This window comes from Dendrobates tinctorius, unplaced genomic scaffold (genome assembly GCF_039654945.1).
Source record: "Dendrobates tinctorius isolate UK_male_01 unplaced genomic scaffold, ASM3965494v1 ptg000120l, whole genome shotgun sequence".
Taxonomy (NCBI): domain Eukaryota; kingdom Metazoa; phylum Chordata; class Amphibia; order Anura; family Dendrobatidae; genus Dendrobates; species Dendrobates tinctorius.
Genome location: NW_027361788.1, coordinates 31,071,015 through 31,091,723, shown reverse-complemented (window position 1 = coordinate 31,091,723; position 20,709 = coordinate 31,071,015). Strand labels below are relative to the sequence as shown.

Here is a 20,709-nt window from a genome sequence, read left to right as displayed (position 1 = left end):
CAAGGGTGAGCCAGACTTGTACAAGTCCACAATTCACTTCCTGATATCTTGGCTGATTTCTTTACACTTTCCCATGATGCTACACAAAGCAGTGTGTTTCAGGTGTGCATTAAAATACATCCACAGGTGTGTCTCTAGTTACCTCAGATGTCGCCAAAAAACCTATGCGAAGTCTCCAAACACATGACATCATCATATGGGCGGTCCAGAATTGTTAAAAGTCATAGTATTAGTAATCTTAGTGTATGTAAACTTTTGACTTTTCAGTAAGTAATAAAAATGCCTTAAAACATTCTCTCTCTCTCTCATTATTGTGGCATTTGACAAATAATTATGGTAATCCTAATTGACCTAAAACGGGAAAGGTTTATTCTGATTTCCATGTCAGAGATTGAGAAAAACATGCAGATGTGTCTTTTTATATAGTGTATGGAAACTTCAGGTTTTAACTGTAGGTACACCAGCCTCAATAGGTCTAAGAGATAGCTCTGTACACTATGCAGAGAATTTCCGTAGGTGCAGACCACTTCTCTGTTCACCTCCAGGAGCTTAAAAAAATATCTAGACGCATTTGTGATTTCAAGGGCTCGTTAGTACGTTGTGCACACTAGTAAGAAATCATACAGATGCAAATATACAAATGCACAGAAGCCAATGTAATAGGAAGCCAATTGGCTTTATTTTCAGAGTTTTGGAGCCAAGTTTGGACTGACCAATCATTGGACTGGACTGAGGAGAATCCAAGTCCTCAAATAATTATAAGTTTCATTACCAAAGAACCTGTGAGGTCCAGTGGGGTCACGCACCTGTTCTGTGTAACTGGGTCTCATCTCCTCTGGTGGTCTTAAAGGAAATGAAAGCAAGCATGGTGGAGATATCATGCAAAAATACCCACCAAGACAGCCTGCTGCCCGAATGTATGTTGTTCCAAGATTGTATAGGGTATTTATTTCCTTTTCTTCTGTATTTATTTCTTTATTTATTCTTAATGTCCACTATTAGCCAGCGACAGTGTCTGCGTTTCATAGGTATTTGCTAAATCTCTGACAGTGTTACAAATGCTACCCAGAGCTGGTATAAAACACTCCATGGAAACTGTCCATGGCTAATATACTTACATTGATTTATTCACTGGAGTTTTAATTGGGTTCATGGCCACCGAGAACCCTTTACCAGCCCTGTAATGTCACCATATAGGTTATTAATTTGTTATGTGCTGCTCTCACAGTCAAAAAATAATGAGTTATAATGTGATCAGTGCTTTTCGTCCGCAGCATTAACTCACAAACACCGTTATTTATCTCAACTTTCAGCTTTTCTTATTTCCCCCCCTTTAAATTTATGATGCACAGGCTACATTGAGCCAAAGCGGTTTAACCCTGAACTAGTCAAGCCAGTCTGTACATGGTTGTCCAATGGGTTTCTTAGTGTAACTTTGCTCTCAGGTTTCATTAAATAAATGCAAAGAAAGTGACGGTGCACAAATTATATCATGAAAATGTATTTACCTTTCACAACAAACACTTGGGAAGGTGAACGGATCCGCGTTAAATCACTGCATTCCGCCGTATGGTTGATTTATGGAAACATGTTGATGGAAAATGATTCCTGAGACACATTGTATATAGTCTGGAGTTTACAAAAATAATTATCATTAACCTTTGAGCTTATTTCATGAGAATATATAATTTATTATGTGGAAAAAAATACATGCTTCACATTTTATATTGTATCATAAAATGCAAGTTTTATTCATTCATATAGGGGAATCGTATCTTGTAGTGTTATACAGGTTTCAGGGGATTGCAAGTTTAGCAGTTGCTTAGGGTCTAAACTTCTGCCCCTCTCCCGATAAACAAGCTGTTTGGCAATATTTCAGATTAAAATATAGGAGCCGAATAAATTTTTAGTCACCAACTTTAAATGCGTGTATATAAGAATAATAGATAAACTCATCATTCTGATTGACCTGCCTAGCCATAACAACTACTATAATATTACTATGCTACTGCTTTTTTTACATAGAAAAATATAAAACTAACGCTCCCTACATGCACAAATACAACTACTTTTACTTAGTCTCCAATGGACAAAAATATAGCTAAAATACTGTAACCTCCATGTACAAAAATAGAACTATTATAATACTGCCCCTATGTACAAGAATATAATTACTATAATACTGCCCTCATGTACAAGATTACAACTACTATAATACTGCCCCTATGTACAAGAATATAACTACTATAATACTGCCCCTATGTACAAGAATATAACTACTATAATACTGCCCCGTATGTGCAAGAATAGAACTACTATAATACTGCCCCGTATGTGCAAGAATAGAACTACTATAATACTGCCCCTATGTACAAGAGTATAATTACTATAATACTGCCCTCATGTACAAGATTACAACTACTATAATACTGCCCCTATGTACAAGAATATAACTACTATAATACTGCCCCTATGTACAAGAATATAACTACTATAATACTGCCCCTATGTACAAGAATATAACTACTATAATACTGCCCTCATGTACAAGATTACAACTACTATAATACTGCCCCCTATGTACAAGAATATAATTACTATAATACTGCCCTCATGTACAAGATTACAACTACTATAATACTGCCCCTATGTACAAGAATATAACTACTATAATACTGCCCCTATGTACAAGAATATAACTACTATAATACTGCCCCTATTTACAAGAATATAACTACTATAATACTGCCCCGTATGTGCAAGAATAGAACTACTATAATACTGCCCCTATGTACAAGAATATAACTACTATAATACTGCCCCCTATGTACAAGAATACAACTACTATAATACTGCCCCGTATGTGCAAGAATAGAACTACTATAATACTGCCCCATCTACAGTATAACTACTATAATTCTCCCCCCCTGTGTACAAGAATATAACTACTATATTGTTCCTATGTACAAGAATATAACTAGTCATTTGTACAAGGAATGACTAGAAGCAATGGGATGAAACTGAATAGGAGGAGACACAGATTGGATATTAGAAAAAACTTTTTGACAGAGTGATCAATGAGTGGAACAGGCTGCCACGAGAAGTGGTGAGTTCTCCTTCAATAGAAGTCTTCAAACAAAGGCTGGACAGACATCTGTCTGGGATGATTTAGCGAATCCTGCTTTGAGCAGGGGGTTGGACCAGATGGCCCAGGAGGTCCCTTCCAACTTTACGATTCTATGATACTACTATAATACTGCCCCTATATACAAGACTAGAACTACTATAATACTGCTTCTCTGTACAAGAATATAACTACAATAATACTGCCCCTATGTAAAAGAAGTTAACTACAAATAATACTGCTCCCTATATACAAGAATGTAACTACTCTAATACTGCCCCTACATACAAGAATATAACTACGAATATTACTGCCCCTATGTAAAAGAATATAACTACTATATTACTGCCCCCTATGTACAAGAATATAACTACTATAATCAGGGGCGGATACTGACACCTTGGGGCCCCTGCACAAGAAATGTCTGGGCCTCCCTCCATTTATGGCTACTTATGGCGACAAGATATTATATATATATATATATATATATATATATATATATATATAGCCACACATACATGTATATTTATTACATAGTCTCCTTTATATTCCTTTATTATGTATATTGCCGTCCCTTATACAGTGCCCTCTCTTGCCATGTACAGCACTGTCCCTTACATACTGAATTATATAGAGCCCTGTTTTTTTATTACATTACATTCTGTCCTCTCTCGTTAGATATATAATGCAATGATGGCTGATGGAGCATGGGAAAGCTACTTTTCTAATGGAGGAGATAATGGACTGGTAGTCTGGTCACCGACTCCTCCATCAGCAGTCATTTTATATCTAAAAAGAGAGCAGACTATGTATCGCAGGAAGATGAGAGGTGCCGGACCTGCGACACCCTTCGGACCGGACCGGATCGGACCGCCCCCCTTGGTGAGTATAATAAATCTTATTTTTCTTATCTTGCAGGTGGGATGGGGGCTTATCTACCACATTACAGAATGCTGTAGATAAGCCCTGAAAGGCAGCGGACACATCTTATAGCGGCCAAAACAGATGACAGGTTCCCTTTAAAAATAATAAGCGATAATAACGTCTTCCTCCACCTCCCTCTGTTCCTAAATCCATTATAAATCCCCCTTCCTCCCATCCCAATCCCCCACACCCCTCATTGTCCTCCTACCCTGCATCCCATTATTGTCCTCTCCCCCACCCCCATCATTGTCCTTTCTACCACCTCCATCATTTCCTCCTCCCCTAAACCCCCATCATTGCCCTTTCCACCATCATTGTCCTTTCCACTACCACCATCATTGCCTTTTCCCCACCACCCCCATCATTGCCCATTCCACCAATTCCAACATTTATAGCTCCCCACCACCCCAAATATTGCCCTTCCACCACAACCATCATTGCCTTTTCCCCACCACCCCATCATTGCTCATTCCACCTCCATCATTTCCTCCTCCCCACCATCCCCATTATTACCCTTTCAACCACCTCCATTATTGTCCTTTCCACCACCTGCATCATTGCTTTTTCTCCCACCACCCCCATCATTGCCTTCTCCGCAATCACCACCCCATCATTGTCCTTTCCACCACCTGCATCATTGCTTTCTCCCCCACCACCCCTATCATTGCCTTCTCCGCAATCACCACCCCATCATTGTCCTTTCCACCACCTGCATCATTGCCTTCTTAGCAATCACCACCCCCATCATTGTCCTTTCCACCACCTGCATCATTGCTTTCTCCCCACCACCCCCATTATTGCCTTCTCCTCACCCCCATCATTACCATCTCCTACACACACACACCCCATCATTCCCCTCTCCTCCACACACACATACACACCTCTCTGCACGCTCTCCCGCAGCGTCACCTTCGCCGGCATCTTCCGCTCTGGCACAGTCGTCAGCCGCGCGCTGATTGATTACGTCATCCAGCCGCGCCGACTGCTGTGAGACAGGAAGCGCGGCCAATGAGCAGGACGTATCGCTGCATCTCTGCTGCCATTTTCTCTTGTAGGCAGCGGAGCTGCAGGGATCTCTCCCTGCCTGCCGCACATGAGGGCGGAGCCTCGGGGCTGGATGAACAGGCCAGATTGCCCTCATTATTAGCCGCCCTGTAGGGGTCCCTGGAGCCTCTGGGCCCAGTGCAGCTGCACATGCGGTGTGTCCGCCCATGGCTATAATACTGCCCCCCCCATGTACAAGAATATAACTACTATAATACTTCCTCCTATGTACAAGAATATACAGTAACTACTATAATACTGCCCCAATGTACAAGGATATAACTACTATAATACTGCTCCTATGTACAAAAACATAACTAATATAATACTGCTCTTATGTAAAACAATATAGCTACTAATAATACTGCCCCTATGTAAAAGAATATAACTACTATAATACTGCTCCTATGTACAAGAATATAACTACTATAATACTGCTGCCCCAATGTACAAGAATATAACTACTATAATACTGCTCCTATGTACAAGAATATAACTACTATAATACTGCTGCCCCAATGTACAAGAATATAACTACTATAATACTGCTCCTATGTACAAGAATATAACTACTATAATACTGCCCCAATGTACAAGGATATGACTACTATAATACTACTCTTATGTAAAACAATATAACTACTACTGCCCCAATGTAAAAGAATATAATTACTATAATGCTGCTCCTACTGTATATACAATATATACATATATATTCTATACTACTTCCTCTTTGTATCAATTTGTTCAGGCCAGTAATAAGATGCATTAAAGTATATAAAATACTCCATTTGGAGAGAAGCGGTCTGTAACATCAGTGGCGGTCCCTTCAGAAATGTCTCACATGCATCAGCTAAATTTAGAAGGGGAACAGCGATATGGCGAAAAGACTATATTTAATATGCATTACTTACCATTTTGGTTGCCCGCCGCACAGAGCTCTCATATTTGGGCATTGTACGGTGATACTGTTTATTATGTGGAAAATATACAAAAGTGTTATATGGGATTACTGGCGGTATTATTTGTGCATTGTACTATGGTAATATTTGGGTTCTGAATAGCACTATTTTGTGGGATTTGTGTGGAGGTTTTTGGAGATATATTAAGGCGGTTTTTGTAAACCTTAGATCCTTTTCCCCTTATTATTGTGACTCAAGGCGGTTGAAAACTTACTGCCAGGTTGTAAAATGGAAAAAAAAATCTTCAGCGGCTATCTGAATCCGAAAGTCACGAGGATCGAATCCAGCACAAAGGAGCGTGTAGGCTGCCGAGAGATTCAGAATGGTCTACAGCGAGAAACGCTCAGCGAAATTTTACAATAGTCGGCTGAAGAAATACATCTGTTACAAAACATTTCTGCTTTCCCATTCAAGCCGAGTTCTGAAAGCAGACTCATTATCCGATCTGTTGACACATGGTATTCTTTCATTGTGTCTTTAAGTCGCATGCATGAGTTTAAAGAGAGATGTATTGTTGAATACATATTTTCTTTCAGCTGCTTTCTCAGTGAAAGTTTGCAAAATAAGTTTTGTTTTTCAAATGTAAATGTCATTCGAAGTTGAATATCAAACTGGCAGCTTCAGTTGCGCCATGTTTTACTCAAGATTTGCTGTAAAGTCTATAATGCCTTTGTGAGTATATATAAGCGTGGAACCGCGTAGCAAAAGTTAAATGGAGTTATCCCTCTCCATCCTGGGACAATTTTTCATCATTGCAAAAATTATGGGCAACTTTATAACAGGAGTAATATTGTGCCATATAAATAGGCCAAAAACTGAGGGATTTTTATCAGGATTCTCAATTATATTAGTCAAAGCAGAAATTGAATACAAAGGAGAATAGACTTGTGCTGGTTAAATTCCACGGGGAGTATTGCATGGCCTATAAGTCTCCTTACGGCGGCTTAGCGTTCTCTGAAAGGAGATAGGTTCCCTTTAGAACCCCAGTCAGAGGCGTCTCTTGCAGCCAAATCACATTTTGTGCTTTGCACTAAGGAGCGGCAAACGTCCTGAAACGTGTGTTTTAAAATGGAGTTTCTGGTTTGGCTTCTTATCCTGTTTCTAGGCCGGTTAAAGTGTCAATATTGACTTTTAGGATTGCTACATCCAATAGGTGGCACTAAAGCTCAAGTCCTCTTCCTCTCTGAAGAGGCTATTTAAATTCGCAAAGGAGCATTGAATGGCCTATAAGTCTCCTTACGCTTGGCACTCTCTAAGAGAAGAAACGTCCCCTCATAGAACCCTGCTTTATGGAGTATGCAACAGGACATTTTTAAAAGGAAGCTATCATCAGAAAATAATCTGTTTAAAATCAGTCTTTTGTGTTAACATATTATTTTTTATTTTTTTCATATCATGGAAAACAAAGGTAATCTTGTAATTTTCACACTGGCCACTAAGTCTTTTTTAGACTCATACTTTCTGTCCTTTCAAGAAAAGTTTACAGCATTGTTCCAAATTATCAGAGGTAGTATTACAATGACAGGTATTACCTCTTCACACAGCTGATGTCACAGCTGACCCGGCTCCGCCTCCCTGTACAGTGACCTTGCACATGTTCATTAAACACTTCATTAAAAAAGATAGAGTTGAGGTCTGATTATTGTGGCTACGTATCTGTGTTGTAAAATTGTCTAAAAAAAAAAAAAAAAAAAAAAAGTGGCCATGTGAAAATTTCCTAGATTGTGGTCTATGAAATTTTTTTTTTAAAAATTGCCCCAAAAAATGTAACAAACAAATCTAATTTTAACACTAGATCATTTTCTTATGATAGCTTAGCTGTAGCAGTAGATGTGACCTCCAGCGAGGGTGATGTTTGGATATTTATTGACTAGTTTCCCTCGGGATCAAAGGAAAGCCGTTGGATTTTTCATGCTGCCCAAATCACTGGTGGTATGAAATACAGACGGACTTTCTTGGAGGGGAGAAAAGTTCTTAGGGCAGCTCTCTTCTGCGTTTCCCAGGGAATAGGAGACCTGTCAGTCAAACCGAGCTGGGCAGGATGAAGTCGCAGAAGCAGAAAGCCACTCTGCAGACATTTCTCATCTAGCCCGGCTTGTTTTTCAAGCTATTTTTTCCTTCAGAACATTTCACTATAAAACATTTTTTTATATAAATTTGGGAACTCGAGTAGTTTTCATGCTGTGCGTGACCCAGATGACAGCTTCCCTGGGAATCACAGAAGTCAAATAATCTGTGATCAGCTCATTGTCAAAGGACCCGTCTAAGGCTAAGTTCATATTTGCGTATATGTGCGCAGCGTATCATCTGCATGCGCAAACGCATGCCAAAATGCATGCTAACACAGCTTTTTTTTATCCGCATCAGCTTACGCATGACACCAAAAAACGCGGTGTTTGCATGTGTTTATGCTGCGTTTGCGTTATTTATGCTCATGCGTTCGATAGGACAATTCTTTTCCAGGAGAATTTCCTTGACACAAGCCACGTCCAATGGGCGTGTCTCATGGAAGTTCTGTATATAGACCCTTGTACAGATGAAATCCTCATGAAATCCTCAATGTTTGCTGCTGTATCCAGCTGAAAGATGGATCTTTGCATGGAGAGCGTCTATCATAATCTGGATTTGGACTTGAAATTGGCTGTTGCCTTTGCTGTGGCTTGTGAAGAAGAAAGAATAAGAGAAAGATGGAGAAGACGTTGTCGTCGCTACTGGCAACACCCCATCGTTGAAGAATGAGAGAGCCATGGAGCCTACCACTTGTTGTACACTGAGCTGCGTGCAAACCCTCAGAAGCTTTTCGACTACACAAGGATGTCAGAACAGAGCTTCAATTACTTTCTGCAACGTGTCCAAGGATCCATCACCAGGCAGGACACACAGCTACGTCGAGCAACTCTGCTGAGCAACCCTAAAGTACGTAATTTTGAAAACACCAGTCATTAATGTTATAAAAGCCATGTACTGATTTTTTTTTTTCCCATTTTCTGTTCTGTAGATTCTTGGCTACCGGAGAGACCTTATCATTTCTACATTTTCAATTCCAGATTGGAGTGTCCACGCTTTCTGGGATTGTTGGAGACACCGGCCGTGCTTTATTTGACGTCCTGCGTGAAGAATTCCTACCCCAACCCACAACTGAACTCTGGCTGGAAAATGCTGCAAAATTCCACGACATTTGTAATTTTCCTAACTGTTTGGGGCTGTGGACGGCAAACACATTTGGATTCTGAAACCTGCTGGAAGTAGATCCGAGTATTTCAATTACAAAAAATATTTTTCTATTGTTCTCATGGCGATTGCAGATGCTGACTGTCAATTTGTCGCCGTGGACGTTGGCTCATTTGGACGAGGAAATAACTCACAGACTTTCAAAAACTCTGACATGACCTCTTTCGAACACTGAAGGACCGCCAATGCCATTTGTTGTGGTTGAGGATGAGGTGTTCAAATGTGTGCCAACCTCATAAAACCGTACTCGGGACTTGAATCACACCAAAAGGATTTACAACTACCGACTGACAAGGGCATAAAGAACTGTGGAGTGTGCCTTTGGATTGCTGGTATCTAAATGGCGCATTTTGGGAACACCCATCAATCTTAAAATGTATACAGTTGATGAGGTTGTGAAAGCGTGTGTTGTTCTGTACAATTACATCCTGGCAAAAGAGCGACCCAGCTTAGAACTTGATAAACCTATTGCTACCACATTGCAAGATTACCAAGATCACCCACTGAAGACTACAGTGGACGTTGCCCAAATGAGGGATAAATTTGCTGCCTACTTTGCTTCTGATATTGGACATGTGGCATGGCAAGACGAAATGGTTTAAGCCGCTAATAAGTAAAATGTACCTGTAATGTTTGACTTTAATAACACCTTCACTGTAACTTAAATACTAAACACCTTGACTGTAACACCCGTTAATACTTCACTCAACAATACACACATGTCTAAATAAAGAGATAAAGAAAACACAGGGAGACAGGGATTGTGAAAAAAGTTTTTATTTTTGTTACTAAAAATTATGTTTAATTTAACACTTCCTGGACCTGCTCATTCTGAAGAACGCATGCGTACGCATTTCCTTGCGTACCAATGTGTTCCCATAGACAGTAATGAGTTGTTTTGGTGCACTTCATCCGCAATCATCCGCATGCGTATGGCTGCGCATATTTGACGCCTCAAAAAAATGCAACATGTTGTGTTCGCCGCACACCTCGAAACGGCGCATGTGTACACATCCGCAATCGAACACATGCAAACGCTTGTTCCTGCGTACACCATATTAAAGACATGTACGCATGCGGATCTATGCTGACCAAACACTGCGCACAGATACGCAAATGTGAGACCAGCCTAACAAATAGGGACTGTCCAAAGGGTTCAACCTCTTAAATACCAACGAAAGGGAGGGAAAAGACCCCAAAAATCATCACAAAGTCCATAGTATAGTGAGCGAAAAAGTAAATATTTTTATCAGGCATGAATAGGCGTGGGTAAAGAACATGTGGACAAGCACACTGCTTTGTATGCATGGAGCGCATCAGACAATATGAGCTGATGGTATCCCATACGGTTAACCTAACGTGCACCATCTTTTCTAAATATAGGTATAATCCTAAATGAAGGTTACATGAGAGACCACCTTCAATATGGTGTCAGGATGAGATACTAGTGAGGAAATATTCATATACGGTACCTATCGGCTGAAATCAATAAGTGCATACCAAGCTAATGAAAAATTGTACAATACAGATCAGCACTGTAGTATATTCAAGGTATCTCATTACCTGAAAAGGTTCACCAGCATGGGCACATATAAACCGCACGCCCGCCCCTCTTCAATACCAACACAGCTGGCCAAATGAGCAGGCCAAAGAAATCTTTTACATGATCACTTACAGTGCCCTAGTTATTTCTCCAGAGGCATCTAATCCCGGCCGCGGAGTATTGTTCGCCATCTTCCTCAGCCCGTGTGAGGCTTCTCTCAGCTTCTTGGTGTATGCTTATCATAGAGGCCTAGAAACAAGGCAGTTCTCTTGATCCTGAAGGAAGAACATTGCTGAGGAACAGGCTTTGAACTTCCAGAGATACAGGATTTAATGACCACAGGAGACTTGACAGTAATTACTCTCAGCAGGTGGAAGACATGTACTAGTAGCTGAAGGAATGTTGACCATTATATATAGATATGGAGGAAGCTTTCCTACTGTCTGAATACAGCTATTGTTATATGGGATACTAAATTGGAAATGTGTTTGCTGCAAGTGGCCATTGTGGAGCAGTCATTTTTAGGAGTAAAGTTATACAAAGGGACATTTTATTATTATGATTTTTATTATTATTTATTATTATAAATATTAAATTAGGCAATGACCCAATTCTGGAATTATATTTTAGAGAGAACAATGATCGCTCTCTATTTACATGGAAAAATAATCCAACGATCCGATGAAATTCCCAATACAATTTAATTATTTGATTAATTCCTTTTAGGGAATTTGAGGTCCTCCTTTTCTAGTCTTCCAAGACCCCTCAGCAAGATATTGTGCTATATCAAAGCTGGTGCAAATGAGTGAAGGAGTGGGGTTTGGTTGTTAAGAGTGTTTTTTACATTAGTTTTTATCCATCTTTTAGTTTGTTTTTTTATTTAAGACATATTTGCCAACTCTCTTGAAACATCTGGGAGGCTCCCGGGGAGGTTGGCAAATTTTCCTGGCAATACCTAACCTCTTCCTCCTGGAAATGTTCAAGAATGGTGTACTGTGCCTGACATTGGGATGAACTGTGGTTAGATGAAACCCAGGAATTCAATCGAGCTTTCGAACAAGGTGTTAATTGGGTTATGGAAGGTGATAAGACCTTCAAAAAGGATGTGTGCCGCACTTAATATCCATCTTAAAAACGTGTCAAGTATGATTGAAAATGCAGTTCAGACACAGGCGGCCCAGGTTCCGCTGACTGGCTTTATAGCGGACTGGAGCTGGCCACATTCTGCTGAAGGACTTTGGCACTTGCAGCAGAAGTAATTCAGGTTATCATGATTATACTGGACTTTTACGTTGATGGCCCATCCTTCCGATATATGATTAATATCTGATTGATGAAGGTGCAATACCCCAGGCAATCAACTGTTCCTGGTACTGATATTGGGTGCAAGTGCTCGGTCACAGAGCTACACAGCTCTATCAACTCCATAATGACCGTGGCCGGGTACTTACATATATACCATATATACCCCCTATTCTCATCAGTCAGCATAATAATCAATATTTAAATACTTTACTAATATCACCTATGGTGGGTGCAAATTCAGGATCATAAATTAGGTATTATAAAGCATGAGCAATAAAATTTTGCCTCGGATTTAGTGATTCTCTAAGGTTCAAAGTAATCTAACCTCAGGAGTGCAAACTTTTTTCTTTTAATCTCTTGCACTGTATTAAAAAGGAATTAAAAAGTCTTTTGGCCATCTAGGTCTGCAGTGCCATTCTTCGTGGTTTCAGACCCCTTGGGTAAACGGCGCACCACTCATTGTGCCAATCCACTTGACCCACATGCAGCTCCTCTCTTGTTTTTTTTGCTGTGCAGAGCCAATGAACTAAAATGGGAGCAGTTCAGTGAATGTTAAATGTATCTAAAATAATTTCTATGTAAACCACACGGCGAAAGCTCCAAGCATCCGGAATCCAAACCATCCAAGCTTGGTGACTGTTCACTTTTATTTTTTAACCTCTTGCCAAGGATCTTTTCTTCAGAAACACGCCCCGACAGTGGATCGTCTCCTGAAATCTTGGCCAGTTCTTTCAATGCAAATAAAAAACCTTTTTCTGAGATCACTGTAAAAAAACTACAAGACAGAGAGCGCATTTAGACAGAGAGAGCATTTAGAAATACCCCGAGGATTTCCGTTAGTCTACTCTCAGCTTGGCAATCGCTGCAATAAATACTTTAAGGGAGGGTGGATGCATTGCAAAGTATCCAAGACAGAATTTAGATTCAGAAGCTGCTGCGAGCTGGAAGGAGAACGGGCAACGGATGACAGGACACTGCAGCGCCACCAGCTCCTTCATTCACCACCATTAGCACCAGGCTCCGTCAGGCAACAACTTACCCTAAATGTGACTATTAACATGGGCCTAAGTAGTTAAAACTGTAAGTATTCTAATTAAATCTGCAGGGGGGTATAAGATGACCCTTTCTCATTAGTAGCGACTCAATTCTGAAACACAGAATGGGGCATGATGGGGGCCAAAACTATTAACATGCTAAAGAAAAGGCTAAATGGCATTTTTTTTTTATTTAAAACAAGGATTTAATGCCTACAATGAAATGGAACTTAGAAAAAACGAAAGTTAACTTTTTTTTTTCTTTTAAGAGGTCATAAGACGACCTTGTGCTTCTTTTACTAGTATAATGTGGCAAATATATGACAATATGAAGGGGCCTCTGAAAGTTTGCAATTGTCATTTTTGTCATTCGGCAATAAAGGTGTAAGTCCAGTTATACATTGTCTTTTTTTCACACGTGTATTTAACCTTATGTAGCTTTTTCTTGCTAATCGCCCCCATACACATGAGGCTACAGATGATTGAACTTGCCTATAACGGCAGGATTGGCTTACAGTCTGATTTTTCTGGGGCCTCCCGACTCTCCCCATCACATGATGTCTTGGGAGGGAAGCATCTGGCCTGTTGGATATCCAATAGCCAAACGTTTTCATCCCTGAGCAGAGCATTGCTGTGTATGGAGGAGTCGGGGGAGATAGCTGTCAGCCAAATATGGGGACCTTAACACAATTCAGTATTTTCATTGGGCATTGTTATTAAGGTGATTATTATTAGAACACTGTATGGCAGCATTACCTTGGCACGACAAGGTGAAACTAGAAAAAAACTGTCTTAAAATGGCAAAACAGGTTAATGTTCTCTAAAAAAAACCCTTTTTGGTGTGTTTATGCCATTTTTGTACCCTAAAGCCAGGGCTACAGAGAACACATGGAAAAACTCTACAGTATGGTAGTGCTACCTTGAGATTAGTAACCAAACCATGTTCTCTTTCATTATTGTGTGACGTAGCATCTGTAAAGCGTGATCTTTGGCCATGCAAGGTGTGTCACAGCCAAATTTTCCAAATAGCTTCCCTCCTGCGCCTAAAGGTCCTCATGCACATTAAATAACAGTTGGGTTGACCCTCCAGTTGATGTGTGGGGGCCTCTTCCCTACAGATGATATCGGAGAAGAGAAGAATTCGACTTGTAGGAATTTCAGCCAATCCTTTTCCTTTCCGAGGAGATAAGCCAGTGGACATGGATTGTGACAGCGGCTTTCTCCCCTCTCCCAGTTGAAAACACATGAGCGGTCACAATTACAGGGGTGGGGGTGTCGGGGACCTTTGGCCAGCAGCAATCTGTTGTGTGGGAGCCCATTTGTTCACCGGCTCGAAAGTCCCCATCTTGACTAGGTTGTAAATATTTTAGATTGTAAGTAGGTCTTCTTCTGACTTTAGACTCGCCCTATATAAAGCATTGGCTGTTTGGATGAGAAGGACAGTCGCCGAGTCATTTTTCACAACGGCTTTATATCCTGAGATAATTACCTAAGCATCGGCAAAATATCTTGAGTGCTCATTAATAGCTATCCTCTACGATCATTATAAAATGTGGGCCAATACCTTTTTTCGGTTCACAAGAAAGGTGCCGTAAATCACATACAAGAGCCTAAGAGCATGAAAGCCCTAAGCAAAATATTAGATGAGCGCATTTCCTGGCCTGTAGAGCAAAGTTTTCATCAACGGATGTCATACTTCTCCAAAGACTTTGATCTAAGGCTATTTAATGGTGGATGGGCGGCTGTCTAGACTATCTCATCATCTGGAAGATACAGGACCTTATTGTAGGCTTCCTTTTTTCCATGTCCGTTGTTAATGAGTTTAATGTTCTCTTAAAGGAGTATATAAACCTAATTTGTAGACTAAAGACTGGTTATTACATTTAGTGTTCTCCCACAAATCTGTCAAGTTGTTAAAAAATAACCTATTTAGCAATTTTTTTAAATTTCTTTATATGGAAATCTGGTGACAACCAATATGGCTGCCATTACAGATCCTGTAAGCGATGTCACCCAGCTTTTTTATTATTTTAATAAATGGCAGATCTCTCCAGTTACACCTCTCTTGTGTTGTTGGATAAGATGTTGGTGAGCATCCTAATCGAAGCAGTGGTGGCCATATTGCTTGTATATCTTATGGTTAGTATTTGCCAACATGTACAACATAAATTTCAATACATTTAAAAGGCAGCTAAACGTATAATGCTCTTTCTATGTCTTGTTTATAGGGGAGAGTCCTGAGACCCCCATTATTGTTCAAATTAAAGGTAGAAGCACCTAGATATGACATTAGTGAACACATAGCGATGTAAGGGATTAAAAGACGGCCAGTCATCAGTACAATGCTGTAGGTGCACTCATATATTGAGCAATCAGATGGGGTCTCCGGGTCGGGGCCCCCATTATCAACTTGACTCATAAGGACCTGTAACATATGAAAAAATGTTTACAAGTTTACTTATATTTTAAGGCCCGCACTCATTTTTGGGTATGGATTTGCCAAACCACATCCATTTTTTTCTTCTTTTGGTCCACTTTGCCAGACTGTTCGGGGGAGCAAAATTAGGGTTTTTGGCAAGCATGTGTTTGTGCTCAATGTCTATAAGGGCTGGATCAGATGTCCGTTTTTTGTGTTCAAGCTGTATTCTTGTTTTTCATGGATAGAACTTGCATCTAGTATTTTTATCATCCCATTTTTATTTTCGTGCAAAATCACGGAAACATGACCAAAACTTGATCCATGTGTCGGATCAAAGTCTATATTGCAAGTCTTTAAAAAAATGGCTACACCAAGCTACAAAAGTAATATGCCAGAAAGCTTCATCATAGCAAGCAGTGTGTAACATTTTAATTCATGCACTGCAAAAAAAACATGCTGTAAAAGTGTCCTAGAAAAAAAAACATGCTTTTCAGCAGTCAGAAACCGCTCTGCATGTATCACTATGGTGGAAGTGAGTACCATTAGGTGGAGGGAGTCCATGACTGACAGCCTTCTTTATAAGAGTTGGTATATATGGATAGTTGTCATCCACTGAGTAGGCAAAGTTTAGGCAACCTGGGCAAATGCCTGAGGCCCAGAGATTGATATATCCAGGAACAACCAATATTATTTAGTGATCAATTATGTTGGCATTTAGAAAGTGAATTGTAGGAATATGTGAAGGAGTGTTAATTGGATACTGATTATACAGCACTCTAATTTTAGGACTATATGGAGGTATTATATATGCTGAGATTACAAGTTCTCACAAGATCATGTATAAATCTTCCCATATTACACATGTCCATCGTGACATGGTATATCTAATGCAAGGCCTAAGGGAACAATGTCATGGCCCCCTCACTAATCATTACACAGTCTTCCTCCATTTTTTATACATTTTCATGAAATTAAAAAATGATAAAGCATTACCAAACTGTATGAAATATTTAGTTGAACATGCACTACTAAAAAGGAGTCTTTTATCTCCAAAACCGGAATCAAAGTAAGCACAGGTCCTTGTAGGAAACCTTGCAATAGAAACCTTTTAAGATTTGGCAGGATTGTTTTTAACAATGATACGTGATCGATGCCTGTGCAGGATTTCAGAGGAGGCCGCAGAGACTCGAGTGAATCAAATGTTTTCAATCAATACATTAGGAGGAGGGGGTAATAAAAAGTCAGTAAAACATTCGCAGAGATGGTGCATCGAATTGTGTGGCCCTGCCCACAATGCACTTAATTCCTCATTTGCATATGGACAAAAAGAAAATGTTTGCAAAAACGATCTTGCAGCTTTTTAAAAGAGACCCAAAGTTTTGCTTAGTACAGAGTGCCCTACAAGTGTGGCGCCCCTGAGGCTCAGTCGCCACAGAGGTACTGCACCTTCTCCTAAGGTGTAGTGCACCACCACCTAGGTAAGTTGGGAACTCCTTTCCACACTCCAAAACCTGCACCCCACACGCAGGATAGTTCAGCAGGACCCCATTGCGGCTCCATGCTTAGAGGGTAGCAGAGCACCTTTCGTGGGTCCTTGCTTCGTAACACGAGATGTGCTGGGAGGTGGGTGGAGTTGAGATATATAAAAGAGTGGGAAAGTGTAGAAGTTCAGGTCAGTCGAGGTTCAGTCTGACAGAGGGTCAGAGAGGAAGGAAGCCACTCGGGAGGAGTGGGGATCCCTGGAGGAAGGGATGGAGGAATGAGTGCTGCAGCTGCCTCAGTGACCTGAGCCAGCTGGCACGGGAAAGGAACAGAAGGAGAAAGACGTAGAACTGCAACCTAAGCTTCCATAAGAGAGAAGGAATAGTGCGGAACGAAGGAGTAGGAGAACAGAGAGGAGTTGTGGGTTGGAAGAGGAACCCTGCTTATAGGTTCTCAGCGCAAGGCCGGGGCCCGGTCCCCGAGGTTGTATGGACACGTATGGTTCTGCAGCAGACACCGGTGTAGTAGTTGGCTGTAAATGCACTACTCCCATCTAAGACTTGGGGCACAACAGCAACTGAATAGAGAGCCAGGACTCCGGAGAAGGGAGTCCCCGAGAGAGGCAACAGCTGTCTGTCATACAAGTAGAGTTGTTAGGAACATCTGACAGGAGGAACTTCAGAGTAAAAACGGTACTGGAGTTCTTCACACTAAAAGGCGCAATAGAGGAGTCGTTCAGGAAAGGCACATGTTGGCGGAGTGTTGGAGAGGAGAATTCTGACTTGCCCGGGAGGTTGATTGAGTCTCTGCCCTGGAGGACACGGCACGGAGGCAGGCACCAGTGTGTACCACGAACTGTGAGTAAAGCTTTGGAACTGCAAGTCCTGGTGTCTTCCATTCATTTGTGCGCCAGCACCGTCAGCACTGCTACATCTGGGTACCAACATTCCTCACACCGCCTGCGCCTATTCACTGCCCTGGGGTTACAGCTTCACCTGTGGGGAGCTGCACCATCTATGCTGCAGCACATCATCAGCCCCAGAGGATCTGCACGCAGCGTTGGCTTAACATCTTGCTTGCCAAACATCACAGGTGGCGTCACGAACTATCACATAAACTATATCACAAACCACCATTGATTTGGGCGCCCAGGGCCACGGACCGGGTCAAAGCCGCCGTGACACATCCCGCTGACACCGGCCCAGTACCGAGTACCCCACAGCCCTGGGAGGGCGACTCACAAGGACTTTGAAGCAAAAATTACAGACTTTCTTTGAGGATCAAAAGGATCCTTAACAGGTCTCCATTTTCCGAATGTGAAGCAATAAACCTTCAAAAAATGTTCCTGGTCTGTCACTGCTAACACTGTTGAAATTTATATATGTTCTGAAATAATATAATGAAAATAAGGTGTCTGATGAGATACCAAGCAAAGTGTAATGTGCCTTTTCATTTTTCATTGTAGGAGCCAGACCTAAAAGGCAGCATCGGACAAGTATGGACAGCTTAGACCTAATAAAGTTTCCTTCAGAAAAGGTGAGCCTACTGACATCCAAAGCAGCACAGAGATGTTAGGGGGAGACGGGGAAAAGAGGAATCGGGCATGTTGGATTTCAACATGCACAATCCTTTGTTCCCAAAGGAGAGAAATTGCTGTCAGAGATATCTGCTAGCTGCTTATTCTGCTTTCAGAAATCTTTGTATAACATTTGTGTGAAGAGGTTTATGTAAATTGAGGCTTAAGAAATATATTTTTTTTCTTAGACGCAAAATGGTGACAGTCATCACACCCCAGGTGTAAAAAAGGACTTCTCTACAAAACCTGCGAGGAGTAAAAAATACAAAGAAAATCAGTGTTCTGCAGACTCCAAAACACAGGAGGGGACCCCGGTAGATGGACTGGATGTTAGAGTCCAAATGCCTCATCTGGTAAGAAACCATTATTACAAATAATTATCTACTGTAAAATTAGAAAAAAGTATAAAATTCCAGATTACGCGATGAACACGGATAGTGAAAGGAACTGTAATAGAAGGTGAAGGTATCGGGAATAACACAATTTAACAATAAATTATAAAGGGTCAAACAATCTGTAGCTGCCGGTGACATTACTTTCACAGCGACAACATGTCTGTCAGTAACATGATGGTAGGGGGTAATGGCAGTAATATTGTCCAAGTACAGAATATGCTATGCTCATAAAACCAATGTGCTGTATACTAGTTGGTTGCTCATACAGTGGCATGCAAAATTGGCTACCCTTGGTCAAAATTACTGTTATTGTGAACAGTTAAGCAAGTTGAAGATGAAATGATCTCTAAAAAGGCCTTATGTTAAAGATGGTGCATTTCCTTTGTATTTTGGGCAAAAAAAGTATACATATTGTCATTTTTTCAGTTTTAAAAATTACATAAAGGAAAATGGTCCAATGCAAAAATTTAGGCACCCTTGTCTGATCAGATAAATTTGACCAAGGTTTCAGACCTTAATTAACCTGTTAGGATTATGGCTTGTTCACTATAATTGTTAGGAAAGGCCAGGTGATGCAAATTTCCCAGCTTTATAAAAACCCAGCCTCCTCTAACTTTGTGCCAAAAAAACAGCAGTCATGGGTTCTTCTAAGCTGCTGACTAGCACTCTGAAAATGAAAATGATGGAGACTCACAAAGCAGGAGAAGACTGTTAGAAAATAGCAAAGCGTTTTTTCAATTTATAATATCCTCAGTTCGAAATGTAATTAAGAGATGCCAGTTAACAAGAACAGTGGAGGTCAAGATAACATCTGGAAGACCAAGCAAAATTTCAGTGAGAGTTGCTCGTAGGATTGCTAGAGAGGCAAATTGGAACCCCCGCTTAATAATAATAATAATAATCTTTATTTTTATATAGCACTAACATATTCCGCAGCGCTTTACAGTTTGCACACATCATCATCCACGATGGGGCTCACAATCTAAATTCTCTATTAGTATGTCTTTGGAATGTGGGAGGAAACCGGAGTACCCAGAGGAAACCCACACAAACACGGGGATAACATTCAAACTCCTTGCAGATGTTGTCCTTGATGGGATTTGAACCCAGGACTCCAGCACTGCAAGGCTGCAGTGCTATCCACTGAGCCATCGTGCTGCCCACGGTGCCTCTTGACTGAAAAGGACCTTCAGAAAGATTTAGCAGAATCTGGAGTTGTGGTACATTGTTCTTCTGTTCAGAGACACCTGCGCAAATATGGCCTTCATGGAAGAGTCATCAAAAGAAAACCTCTCCTGTGTCCTCACCATAAAATTCAGAGTCAGAAGTATGCAAAAGAACATCTAAACAAGCTGATGCGTTTTAGAGACAAGTCTTGTGGACCAATGAGGATAAAATAGAACTTTGTGGCCACAATGATCAAAGGTGTGTGTTGAGAAAAATGGCACAGAATTTCAGGAAAAGAACATCTCACAACCAATAAGCATGGGGGTAGATCAATCATGCTAAGTGGTTGTGTTGCAGGCAATGGCATGAGGAACATTTCAAGGGTAGAGGGAAGAATGGATTCAATGAAATTCTAACAAATTCTTGATGTAAACATAACACCATCTGTAAAAAAGCTGAAGTAGAAAAGAGGATGGCTTCTACAAATGGATAATGATCCTAAC

General features: G+C 40.7%; 1 protein-coding gene across 2 annotated transcripts in view; it reads left to right on the top strand.

Annotated features, from left to right (window-relative positions):
• Positions 1–20,709, top strand: part of GPSM1 (G protein signaling modulator 1) — a 317,946-nt gene that overhangs the window by 193,300 nt on the left and 103,937 nt on the right. For both annotated transcript variants that reach the window (XM_073541041.1, XM_073541040.1), the window contains exons 10-11: positions 18,534–18,604; positions 18,833–18,997. In XM_073541041.1, the coding sequence (XP_073397142.1) occupies positions 18,534–18,604; positions 18,833–18,997 (236 nt within the window). The remainder of the gene's footprint in view (positions 1–18,533; positions 18,605–18,832; positions 18,998–20,709) is intronic.